Source organism: Corvus hawaiiensis, chromosome 1 (assembly GCF_020740725.1).
Source record: "Corvus hawaiiensis isolate bCorHaw1 chromosome 1, bCorHaw1.pri.cur, whole genome shotgun sequence".
NCBI lineage: Eukaryota > Metazoa > Chordata > Aves > Passeriformes > Corvidae > Corvus > Corvus hawaiiensis.
Genome location: NC_063213.1, coordinates 55,236,539 through 55,250,247, shown reverse-complemented (window position 1 = coordinate 55,250,247; position 13,709 = coordinate 55,236,539). Strand labels below are relative to the sequence as shown.

At 40.1% G+C, this 13,709-nt stretch overlaps 1 protein-coding gene across 3 annotated transcripts in view; it reads right to left on the bottom strand.

The window, feature by feature from the left end:
- The window catches only part of SLC25A13 (solute carrier family 25 member 13), a 103,959-nt gene that overhangs the window by 42,434 nt on the left and 47,816 nt on the right, over window positions 1-13,709 (bottom strand). For all 3 annotated transcript variants that reach the window (XM_048305136.1, XM_048305134.1, XM_048305127.1), the window contains 2 exons: window positions 6,847-6,986; window positions 193-339 (listed from right to left, as the gene is read on the bottom strand). In XM_048305136.1, coding sequence (XP_048161093.1) covers window positions 193-339; window positions 6,847-6,986 — 287 coding nt within the window. The remainder of the gene's footprint in view (window positions 1-192; window positions 340-6,846; window positions 6,987-13,709) is intronic.

Sequence of the window (13,709 nt, the reverse complement as noted above, 5' to 3'; positions counted from 1 at the left end):
GGAGACCAAGAACATTGAGGATATACATTCTGCTATCAGAGTTAATTTTCATATGTGTCGATAATAACCGCTAGACTTCAAAACATGCATCCACAAGCTGGATTAGGTGTCATACAGCAGTCAAGGTGCAAAAAAAACAGAATCCCACAGCTGTATCCCAGGTCTGCCAGCTGGGATACCAGAACTACTCACAGCTACTAGACATTCTTCTACAAATGGTGTCAGCATGTGTGGCCGGATAGTGACCATAATGTCCCTGAAGTCCATAGCTGTGACTCTTCCAGATTGAGCATTGTCTCTCTGTACAAAAGCCTGTTTTGCATGTTCTAATTGTATCTCCTGCAAACATATGGGGAAAAAAAAGTTACGTTCAAAATCGTCACCTTAACAGTTAAATTTAATGTAAGTAATGCAATCCTACAAGACTTCTCATTCCTAACAAAACACGACTACGGGTAATCTAATGTTAAGTGGCTATTGTATGTATATAGTATGTAAATTTCAGCCTTTTCTAGCAGGAGCATATATGGTCTCTATCACTGACCTCAATACCTTGGACAACATCATGATTTCTTTGCTGCCTGGACATTATGTCATGCAATTCATTTAACTGAGAAATGGAGAACCCATACCAACACACCAGTGCAAGTAATCTCCCACTCATGAACATTGAAGTGTTCCATGATGTGCATTATCCAGTTTATTGCACGTATCACAGCAGGTCAAAATACTTTCTGTAAAAGCACTCACTACTCCTTGAATGAGGACAATGAAATCATCAGAGATTTCCATGTAGACACCTACTAATCTGGAAGGGATTCCCTCAAAAAGCATCCTCATTTAAAACATAAAGTTATTTGTCTACAAAAGACACCAGCAGTTTAATTTAGAACTCCTTGTATCATGACTGATTAAAGATCAGTTCTCAGTATTTCAGCAGTAGTAACAGGCATAAACATTATCTGATACAACCACCTGATAATCTCATTTTGTGATTCAAATGTACTACCGAGAGAAAAAAGGAGAAAAAAAGGTATATAATCTCTCAGAGCTGAAAGTCCTACTGTGACCTTCACCCTTTCTTCTTAAATTACTGTTAAGACTACTTTCCTTTTTTTTATTTAAAAGGAACAATCCTGCACAGATGTAACTTGTTATTACATACGAATGTTTGTTGAGTTCTACAGGTTTGTAAAAAAAAGAAATACCTTTGGTGATGTAATCAGATTTCCCAACCTGTACTTTTTAGGTGAATGAAGGAACACAAATCACTGCCGTGTCTTCCCTTTAAATTCCAAAGATTATAAAAACTTCTTCACTGGAAATACAGTGCTTATTTTGAATACATATTCATAATCAGTTATTCAGAAAATGGAATCAGAGCAAAACTATGTCAGCAATACTAAGCAAGTCTTGCAGTGGATCATGACACTATCCAACTATTTCCATTGTATTTGCAAATACGTGCCTTAAAATACATATTAATCCAAGACTCAAGCTAGTCAAGAGTCACCATCATGATGTATTCTCAGTAAATATGATCTCCTGTAAGCTGATATTTGTCTCACATCAGCATTCAAGGAAATAAAGAGTGAAGGGCAAAAGGCAAATTCAGATGGAGTAGAACCGGACCTGCGAGAGGCCTGCAGATGCCATCCCTCCCTCCTTCTATTCACTCAGTTCACGTGGCCACTCAAGCCATGCTTGTCCTTTTATTTCAGCCTTCTGACTTTGCCAATTTTGGTCCTAATTTCTAATTGCAACACTGTACCCTGACCTGAAAGGTATGATGAAAACCTCCTAATATATTAGGCAGAGGGAGGAAAGGGTTGGGGGGAAAAGACTGGTCAATGTTTCACTCCCAGAACTAATCTGAAATTTGTTCTTTTGATGGGAAACGCTCCTGGGGGTTATAATTTGAAGTGGTACAATTTCAGTTCGGCCACGTTTTCTTTACATTACAGACCCCCATGTTGAGGTGTTACAATTCAGCAATAATACTCACTCTGGCTGGATGCAGCCATGCAAGTTCCTGCTTCACTCCAACTGAGACTGTAATTTCAACAGAAATTTGGAAGGAAGCAATTTTGGAAGGTTTATGGTGAGATGAGCACAAAAACACAAAAGGCTTAGTCAGCTTGAGGCAGGCAACTACTTGGGAGGCAGAGAGCTCTGCAGAGGAGTTTGGTATAATAATGCTTGTATCCTAAATACTCATCACTTAGCAGGTAGAAACGTGGGAACAAATGAATAAAAATGTTTGTCATTAAATGGAAGCACTACCAGAGAAAAAATAAATTGTATTTAGCAGAAGGATTACATGGGAAACTGTGAATATTGCTTTCTTCTTCCCTCACTCAATTTGTTTTAACCACTGAAACTGCTGGCAGTATTTCATTGGCAGAATCCAGCACTAAAATGCAGTAAAAAAACCTGGACACCACCTGCAGAAGTCCAATCTGTTCCCATCTGTGTACACCCATCAGTGAGTCTGGAGGTATTGTACCATTGGTGAGACATTGTCTGACAGTGATGTCTTAGCCACAGAACAAAGCAGGGCTCGTGCTCCAAAGAGGTGCATCAAGTGCGTGTTTCTTGTCATCATCCAGCTAACTGCAAAAAGGCTGCTACTACTACAGTTGAGAACAAGCCAAAACACCCTATCCTCTCCTTGCTAACATGATTCTTTCCAATTTTCTTGGTAAACTGGAACCCACTAGGGAGAATTATCCCACTTGTTAAACACATTGTCAAGGTCTTGGCGCTGCCATTTACCCATCTTTTTGTCAGACAGAAAAGAGCCATTTAGCTGTAGACAAACAGCAAGACAAAACTGTGAATGGGATGATGTCAGTCTTCTGAAACTCCCTATTCATACCTCCTCCTTAGTTCAGAAACTAAGTTCCAGTTCAAAATGGTTTACGAATACTGCACATAGACAAGAGAAGACTGACCTCAGGAAGGGAGAGACTTTTTAGGCTACGGAGACTCTTTAGGTTATTTTGAGCAGAGCTACACATTTTCCAGTTACACCAGGAAGAAAGAAGCACAGGGATCTTCAGCCACATGACATTCTCAAACCATGACCATGGATGGAAGCAGTATGGTACACAAGAACACGCAGACGATCACATGGTAACAAACCATCTCAAATCTAAATTTCAGACAAACCTACAAAGTCTGTTACCAACAAACCAGACATACGTCACTTTTCTAATCACTGCACCATGCATATCAATGCAATAAACTCCTTAAAGTGTTTACCTCAAAAGAAAGGCTATACATTCCCTCAGCCTCCATGCCTGAAAGCTGAGACAACTCACAGCACAACTATGTTTCAAAAGGAGTTTCAAAATTGCTACTAGCAATTTATCAGAAAATTCTTTATGAGATGTTTGTAACATCACCTTTGTTGTGTATATGCAGCTAATATAAAGAATACCACCTTAAAAATAAACTGAAAAACAATAAAGCAAAGCTGTAGTCTTCAGAGATGCCGACTTGCAGTAATTTTATTGTTGCACCTATTTCAGTCCCATATTGTTTACCTAGACAGACTAAGGTTTAAAGAAATACAATCCTCATTACTTTGCAATACAAATTACACTTCCTAAAGAACCTTCTCCAACTAGACTTTCTGTAAACTTAAGATATACATAGAAAACAAGCATCTTCCTTGATGCTGGAAGTCCAGAATTCCCCCAGGCAGAATAAGACTCTGTGAAAAATTAATTTGTACAGCATGGCAGGCATGCTGGCACCAGATTCTAATGAAATTATTTCCTATCTAGAGATTTTAACTCAGCTTTCACTTACTCCAGCTCATTAAAAGCTTCTTTACCTTGCACTTAGATAGAAATTTATATTTGCATTCCATCCCAATGTATCTACAAGTCATCAGATACAACACAATCTTTGCCACTGGAGTAGATCCCAAGGTTCAATTATAGAGACTACTACTTCATCAACTAATATGCTGGGCATAAGTAAATTCCCAGGCAATACAGAAACGGATTTACCAGGCCCACATATGTTAAAATTCATTGTGTGGAATAGATTTTACATGCTGAGAAAGGGGCTGATTTTGCTCTTCGTAAGGCAGACTTGCCACTTAAGTGATGATGGAACATGACCATATGCAAACAGATAGAGATATGATGGGTATATAGTACAGGTACACAAGCTAATTTTAAGCCAGCAAATGAGCAGGGTAAAACAACACACCCTGAGCTCTAGGTTGATGCAAATAGATTGTTAACTGTATTAGAGCCAAGGAGTTTGGAGGCTATACTTTCAGGCATCTCTGTTACTACAGACAGAAAAAGTGCTGGCAGGATATAAATATTCAGAATCCCATATAAACACTTCTTATTTAAAGCCACAAGAGATCTATCTTGTGCATGGATAAAATATACTAATGTTATTTTCCAAATACCTTGAGCTTTGCCAGAAGTGATGATTAGTCCAAATGCTGCAACAGATAATGATCACGGAACAAGTTTATGTGACATAATAGGACCCAATGTAAAGGAATTTGAATCTAGCTAGATTATTCCATTAAAAGTTGCAAATTGCATTGTACTTACAAAGCAGTACCTGAAGCGCCCTACAGAACCATCTGGTCCATGTTAAGTGCAGTGTAAACTGCATTCACACATCAGGAATGCAGAAAGGTAATTTGGTATCCACTGTGGTCTCCTGCTGTCTAAGGTCCAAGGTCTAGACATCAGACCAAGAAGACTGACTCATGCACAGGCAGAATGCCAGAAGGAAAGACTGAGTACCGAAGGTTACAGAGCTTAAAGGAAGATTTCCATGCCTGTGAACAGCAACGCTCCACTTAGTGCCGAAAGCCATTTCTGTGCCCAAACTTCAGCATCTGTAGTACAATGCTGCAAGGCAAGAATCAGCAGGGAAACTTACGTGATTTACAGTTTTAGAAAGTGGGTAAACAGATGTACCCAATTACTGTGACTGACTGAGCATCCTAATAGACTGTACTGATAACAGGCAGCTTCAGAAGTCTTAGGACAATTAATTTATTTGAAAATCCTTCCTGCCTGCACCAATGCTGAGAGTATCTTTATTAGCAGTATTAGAATTTTTCCTGAGTGCATCTCACCTCTCCAGAGACACCCAGAATTGTCATACTTATTCTCCTGGTTTATGCTGCTCCTCCTGTGTTTCTGACCTATATGGATCATCACCAGAAGGGCTGGCTGGTTCACGAGGACCACTGACATCCTCCAACACAACCAACTATCCCCAAATATCATCCCATCCAAGAAAAGTCCTTTCAGATAAGTAAAGAGGAATATCCCTCCACAGGAGGAGAAAGCCTAATAGTTAGGACTAATCTCCAAAGTTAGAAAACTCCTGCCTCAGTGCTTGCTTTTCCTAATTCAAGTTAAAAACACAAAAGAACCCAAAGAAAGAACTCAAATATTCCAAACACCAGCCTTAAGATTACAAGCTCTTTTAGGTCTCTGACTCTAACCTCTCAACTTCTCTCACAACCCTTACACACACACTTTAAATGGTGAAAAAGTGTCCTGTTTTTATTCTGAATTTTTCAACAGGTTTTCCTCAGATGTCCAAACAAATAGACAAATGAGGCAAACAGGACTGGTACTTTGTTAAAACTGTGACTTTAAACCACCAAAATCAGGATACATATCTGAGGCTCATTCTGTAGTTGAAAGGAGATAACAGAACACATTGCCAGAGGCATTTTTTCCTAATAAAGTAGCACATTTGCTTTTTCACTCAAAAGAGGTTCTGATTCCTATTTCTGTCACAAAACTGGTTTATGTCTTAGCTACTTAGGAGTTACAATAGTCAATACAAAGCCTAAGGGAATACAATTTAATCATGTGATACCTGACGTCCTCTTCATACAAAGTTAATTAGGCTCTGTTCTACGAAGTCAATTTGAAACATTTGTCTCAATAGCATTATCTTAATTATTCCTCATCAAAATGATACCACCTCCTACTGTGAACTAACATACTTGTGTAAACAAGAAAAAAAGAAACCTTGCAGTCTCGAAGCAGGTTCCCATTTTAAAACTCTCTAGTGTAAATACTAATACAGGCATTAAGTATTCAGGAGGAATACAAATAAGAAACTCACGTGTTTCACCTCTTTTCCTACTGAAGACTATTTTACAGTACTGCTAAAATACAGATAATCAGTTTATTTTTTTATTAGCATATTTTACTTCCTGTGACAAAGTACCTTGTATGAATAGTATGAACAGCCAAGAATTACTTGCAAAATAGTGCTTTATTCATTATATACAAGCAAATTTTCCCTAAGATAATCCTAATTCAAAAAAGATCAAAAGTAAAGTGTGTGGAAATGGCTTGTAAAAAATATTATTGGATATCAGCTCTGAATTAAATATATGTTTAGTAATACATGCTGTTTACAGACAAAAGTACTTGTTAATATGAGTCTGGCAAGTTGAGTCCAAAATGTTCAATACTGTTATTTAACATTCTTTGACTCATAGATTTAAAAATACAGGAGATTTTCAGACATCGAAGTCTAGGTTTTTAATCTCATGTCTATGGCTACACAACAGTGTAGAAATAATCACCTTCTGCACACAGGTGCAAAAACAAGGAAAAGGAAAAAAACCCCAGCTAGCCTGAATCAGCAGTTTTACCAACAGCATATCCTATTTACCAGCATACTATACAAGTCCAGCACTCTGACTGTAAAAGCCTACACTTGGTATATATTTCAGCTTTGCTACCAGCATGGTATTTGGCAAGTTTGCAAACACTTTGATTCTTGCATCCTTCTTATTACTCTTGACAAACCATACTGTATTAGACCCACCAGTAAAAACTGAGTGAACTCCGCATATGTTAGGTGTCTTTTTCTATCCTTTCCAAAATGCAGCTGTACGAACTCTGAATTCCAGTTAAAAGGAATGTGCTGATGAATAGTAGTCTGGCCAAAAACTTGCTTAGCATCCTCTGGGAAGAAAAGAAAAATGTTCATTTAGTAATAAAATAAAATAACAATAGGGACAAACATATAAACAAATATGATATGTTGTAACAGGAAAGTAATACTGTTCATATAAATTAGTAACATAAAGCAAACCTAATGTTTTTGTTTCCCCAAATCATCACCCTCACAAATAGTTTCTGAATAATAGTTTTATTCGTGAAGTTTTATACCCACAGCATTTAATTAAAAGAAACTCAGATATTTCAAGTTTTGAATTCAAACAAGGAAATATTAAAATTAAAAGACAATTTATAAAAAGATGACTAAAGCTAACTGATTTTCAGCATAATCTTTTCAAGCTGCTAACAATGAAAGTTTTGTGTCACTGTAATTCAGGCTTTTGAATTTTTCCCAGAGTTCTCCACATTCAAACAAATCAACTACAAAAATACCATTATTTCAAGATCCACTTTTCTGGAGTTACTGACAGAGCAGTCACAAACAGGACAGGGGATGTGCAGAGACATGGCAGGCAGGAACAAAAACTTGTCACCAGCAGTATGCAGACTTTAAGCCTACATCTCTTCTACGAGGAGGGGGGCAGCATGACAAGTATGATCACAGCTAAATACAAGCTTCATAGTTAGTAGTCACAACTGGGCAACAGGCTTGGCAGACTGGTAATACACAGCAGTTTCCGTGAAGAAGCCACTATTTGATACACACCAAATTGTACAGTAGTAAGGACCCTACATTTCTGCAACTAGACTGCATATACTGTAACTAATGAAAACACTGAGATCTGAGCAAGTACTTGTCTCAAAGGACAGTGCCCACTTCAATGTGACAGTTTGGTCTCTGCCAAAAAAACAGGGCAAAGATATCCTCTGAAGACAAGCTGAAGGCCAGAGGTTCCCAGCTGCTATATGCCTTCCTAATTGCTGTATGACTCCTTCAGCAACTCAAGCGAAGAGCCAGATCTTGTCTCCTTCAAGTTCCTGTGAGCATGGAGAGATGGTTCCCAGGAGTCACTCCCTACCCCCAGGCTGGGCCAGGAGCTGGTCTGCTCCCTTCATGCTTTGTGGAAGACCAGGAGTCCAAACCATGAGCTCCTGTCTGTCTCTGCGAGCAGCAGGGCTGTAAACCAGTTCCCAAGCATGGCTTGTGCCTGGGGTTGAGGAAATCAGCAGAACTTAGTGCTTGCCTGTGTTCAGAAGGAGCTGGGAGCCACCTCACTGGAGCCAGCCTCTGCCTGCCAGGCAGGACTGGGAGCCACCTTCCAGCTCATTCCAGTGCCGCAAGCAAAGGTGGGAGCTGACTCCTTGGGGCAATGAGGTTGCATCTCCTGTGCATCTTGAGTTCTGGCTGATGGTTCAGTCCCTGCCAGGCAGGCACAGCAGTTCTGTTGACTCAGGGAAATCCAAGCAGGGTGGAATCCCCATTTTAGGCAAGGAAGCAGGAAAAAGTGAGAGCGAAGTGGCACAGCTGAGAGCCAGGAAGATGTCAGGAAGAGCCCAAGTAAATGAAGAAAAAAGACATAGAAAAATATGGTCACAAGGAGATGAAAGGGGCAGGTGTCTGCTGCACCGACCCAAAAGCCCTGCAGATGGTATAACCCACAAGAATAGCTTGTTCTAAAGCAAGAAGGCTTCACAGAGCAGAAATGAAACTGCAGACCTCTTCCCATCTCACAACCCAGTCAGTAGTTTCAGCTTTAAAAACACCCACTGATCCCAGGGCATCAGTGGTGAAAGAGCAAGTTGGATTTAACTTACAAACAGGAAGACTAACCCCAGTTAACCTCAAATTCATAAAATTCATAACTCCAAGTCCTAATGTCCTAAGAGAATTTTCTCCTAGCAAAGTCAATGCCCCCCAGGACAGCCCCATTGCTCATTCATGTCTTAAGCTTCACCACAGCCACCTTGGATCTTGTCTGCCAGCATTCTCCAGGAGCAAAATTCTACTCCTGGAGAGCAGAATGGGAGAGAAAGTCTATTGGTTCAGGGTGAGGTCCTATCCCTCTACTTGAGGTCTTTCATTTAGGGTGCTTCCTACTGCCACAGCTCAAGGCACCTTGCCACATGTCACTGGAGATCACATTTATAAAGTTTCTGCTTTCTGCCAGACTTTCTTCAAAGAAGGCAACCAGCATGAAAAAGACAGCCTGTCTTGCCTGCATATAAGAGGAAATAAAGGTTGTCTCTTTCTAGCAGTGACCCCTGCTTTTCCAGAGAAAGACATTCCCAGAACACCTGTCAGCTGTCTCTTGCACAGAAATCAAGATGTTCGTTGGCTTCCTCTTTCCTTCTCATCCCACCTCCAGAACTTCCCCAAAGCAAGCCACTGATACTGTGTGGATGAGATTAGGAACAAATCATTGTTTACCAAAAGCTATGTTTGGTTATTATTTACCAAAAGCTATGTTTAGGTCCAGAGTTGCCTTTGTCAGAGAAAAAAAGGTGCATTCTTACCTGATGCAAGCTAAGAGATAGCAGAAACTTAGCTAGTATAAAAGGAGTCTCAAATTTGTTTTGATGGGGCAAGGCTCCACACAGTTCTTACTTCAACTTGTTAACATATGAAAGCTGCAGAGTCTCCTTTGAATATGCCACTGTAATTTTATTTTAATTCACTGCCATACATTAGCTACCTTGAAGGAACAATGTATCCTGCTCCCTTAGCTCTGTGTCCTGTAAACCTCCTTGGCTGGAGCCCAAAATAAAAATTCCATCTCAAGAAAATGAAACATATAATCATAGAATAGTTTGGGTTGAAAGAGACCTTAAAGATCATCTAGCTTCAACCGTCCTTGCCATGGGCAGGGACACCCTTCACTAGACCACGTTTCTCAAAGCCTCCAGGGATGGGGCATCCACAACTTCTCTGGGCAACCTGTTACAGTGTCTCACCATAGAAAAGAATTAACCTCATAATAAAGAATTTCTTCCATGTATCTAACCTAAACCTGCTCTCTTTCAGTTTAAAACCATTCCCCCTTGTCCTATCTTGTAGGCTCCCTTCAGGTACTGGAAGGCTGCAATTAGGTCACCCCCAAAGCCTTCTCTTCAGGATGGACAATCCCAATTCTCTCCCCTTTTTGTCGATCCCTTTAACCATCTTTGTTTGCCTCCTCTGGACTCGCTCCAACAGATCCATGTCCTTCCAGTGCTGGGGGTCCCTGAGCTGGATGCAGTGTTCCAGGTGGGGTCTCACCAGAGCAGAGCAGAGGGGCAGAATCCCCTCCCCTGCCTTGCTGCCCATGCTGCTTTTGATGCAGCCCAGGACATGTTTGGCTTTCTGGGCTGTGAGTGCACATTACCAAGACATGTCCAAATGTCAAGAAGTGGAAAGAATGGTAACTTCAGACTAAATACAGTGTTTAATTATTTGCATTATAAAAGGCAAAGGAACACACAACAATGAAACTGAAAACCTCATCAAGCCAATTAGGAATATAAGGTCTCTATCCAGGCCATTTGCATTCCCTTGTCTGTTTTAGAGATTAAAGGCCACAAGCATGCCTCAGAAGTTCATGTAAGTACAAATATCACTCTAAATAGCTCAAGCTAAATATGTGCACTTAATTTTTGCTATGACTTGGAAAACACAGACTACCACATTAGTGTAGATACAGTAAAAGAACCCACACAACTTGATCTCTTCACAATTGTACTGTATATTGATGTAAATATGCCTTGGCAACTACTACCAGATGCTTTTCTGACAGAATGCATGTTGGATAATACAATGCAGGCAGCTGACTGGAAGACTGCCTACTGTGCTTCTACTGATTCTTTGATGGCATGAGACATGGTATCCTCTTTGCCACTGCCTTTTTACACATACCCTGTACTTTCTTTTTGCAGCTATGGTGCACGAATTCCTATGCTCAGTGAACAGTGTTTTTCCTCTTCCCTCGCTAGGTCTCATCACCCATTCATCCACCACATCACTGACTCAAATCTCATCTGTAGTCAGATTGCCCAATTCAGACATTAAAAACCATTCATACTACAGGAAAAATTTGAAGTGTTTTAACTTGTGATTTAACCATCAAAAGGTATCCAATTATGTACCAGAACTCACTCCAAGTTATTATTCCGTTCTAACAGTATCATCTCCTAATCATCTAAGTCCATTATTAAAATAAAAAATGGGCAATGAAAAAAAAGTAGTTCTGCATTAAATCCCTAGCTGGAAGTTCAACAGCTATCCACAAGTCACTTAAGTGAATACAGCAAAACACAGAGAAGCTGTGGTGTGGTTCAGTAGCCAGGATCCATTTAAACTTTTTTTAAAAAGGAGCCTGTTTCAGAGCTACAGAGTAATTTGTAATGGAAAGGACATCTGGATTTCATGGAGTCCAGCCACCAGTCAAAGAAGGTCCAAGCAGAACAGGTTGCTCAGGGCCATGGCCAGATGAGGTTCGAATACCCCCCCATGAATTTCTGATTCAGGACACCAGGGTAAGGGAATGTTGAAATTCCAGAGGGTCATAATCAGTGGCACAGGTTCTAGCTGGAGGCCTGTCACTAGTGGCATTCCCCAAGGTTCAATACTGGGCCTAATATTGTGTAACTTATTCATCAATGACCTGGACAAAGGGGCAGATGCCTCCTCAGTGAGAACACAAAGCTGGGAGCACTCAAATACCCTGAGTGCTGTGCAGCCCTTCAGAAGGACCTCGACAGGCTGGAGAGACGGGCAGAGAAAAAGAGTATGAAATTCAGCAGAAGAAAATGTGGGGTCCTGTACCTGGCAAGGAATAACCCCATAAACCAGCACAGGCTGGAGCTGACTTGCTGAGATGCAGCTCTGAGAAGAAGGACCTGGGGGTCCAAGTGGACCATAAGCTGTCCATGAGCCAGCGGTGCCCCTGTGGCCAAAAATGCCAGTGGTGTCCTGAGATGCACTGGGAAGAGCACTACCAGCAGGTCAAGAGAAGTGATCCTGACCCTCTAGTCAGCCCCAGTGATGCCACACATGGAATACCGTGTCCAGTTCTGGGTTCCTCAGTTCAAGAAAGGTATGGAGCAGGTCCAGTGGAGGTCTACAAAAACGGTTAGGGGACTGAAGCATCTCTTTTACAAGGAAAGGCTGAGGGAGCTGGGCCTGTTCAGCCTCCAGAAGAGATAACTGAGAGGGGAACTCATTAATGTGTATAAAAACCTAAAGGGGGTGTGCCAAGAGGATGGACCAGACTCTTCTCAGTGGTGCCAAGCAACAGCACAAGAGGCAATGGGCAGAAACTGATGCACAGGAAGTTCCACATGAATATAAGGAAGACCTTCTTTACTCTGTGTGTGTGTCTCAGCACTGCAGCAGATTGCCCAGAAAGGCTGTGGAGTCACTCTTGCTGGAGATACTCAAAAACCATCTGGACAAAATCCTGTGCCATGTGCTCTGGGATGACCCTGCTTGAGGAGAAAGGTTAGACCAGATGACCCACTGTGGTCCCTTCCAACCTGACCCAATCTGTGATTCCATGAGTACCTCCAACAACAGAGATTCCACAACCTCTCTGGGCAACTGTGCTTTGATCCTAAACAAGTATTTAATTAAAATATCTGATAAATGGAAGCTTTAAAATCCATTTCAGAACACTGTTTAATTGCTTTAGTTTTGAAAAGGCAAAATGTTAATGCTTCAGTGTCAGGAGCCGTAACAGCACAAAATAAATCTAAAGCTAGCAAAAAATACAACCATCAGTGTGTTTGCATTGTTTGAACCAGAACTGTCAAAAAGCAAAACAAACAACAGGTTGAAGATTTTAAATACTCATTTTTAGAAATCCATGCTGTCACTTCTATCAATCTTTAAAAAAATTCAACTTTGAAACTCAATTTTAAAATAAATTGCAAGGTTCTAAAACAAATAATTGTCCCTGCACAGTCTCTAACTAAAAAATAGCTACCTTGCCATTTGTTTCTGATCACTGCATGAAACAGTTGTTTCATTTTCCCTCCAGGTGAACTGCCTGCTGATTTACAGTGGGGGTTTTTGGTCCTTTAAGTCCTGGGGACCTTCTTCTCTGCAGTGTACTGATGTGTATGTTTAAATGCTTATTGTGCAAACAAGCATGCTGCATTCACATTTTCATCCCTGTGATTCCATTCAATTTTCATTCCTATGACATTCCATTTCCTGTGATTAAGAAGTAAAATAGAAATAAAGCATGCTTTGGAATAACTACAGACACTCTTTACACAACAAGGACCACCAATATTCCCCAAGTGAAATTTGGATTTATAAATTTTAGATTTTAAAAAGAAAAAAATGAAAGTCATTATTCCACTGTATTTTACAGCTAAGAAAAATCACTTAACAGAACAAGCTATTAAAATCTTTACTGGGTATAGTCCATAAGCATCTGACATATTAAATCTGGAATTCTTTCAAACTATTTATTTTTAAAGTATATTTTTCAAATTTATTTTGCAAATATGTTTTTCACACACTGTCATCATTAAGCCCAGTAAAGTTAACACAGTCTCAACACAGTCTCAAGAATTTCATGATCATCTGCAAAAGTCCACTGATCTTACAAAATAGTAACAACATTTTGCAGAAAACCTGTCATCCTCAGCTCTACATAAAATCAATACATTTTATATATGTTATTCCTTTACACAAATTATTTGAACATAGTATAGAAAACCTGTACCAAAACCCTGGGCCTTGAGAAAAAATGAGATTACCCTGATGATATTTGCAATAGAAATTTCTGTAAAGAACATGGGACT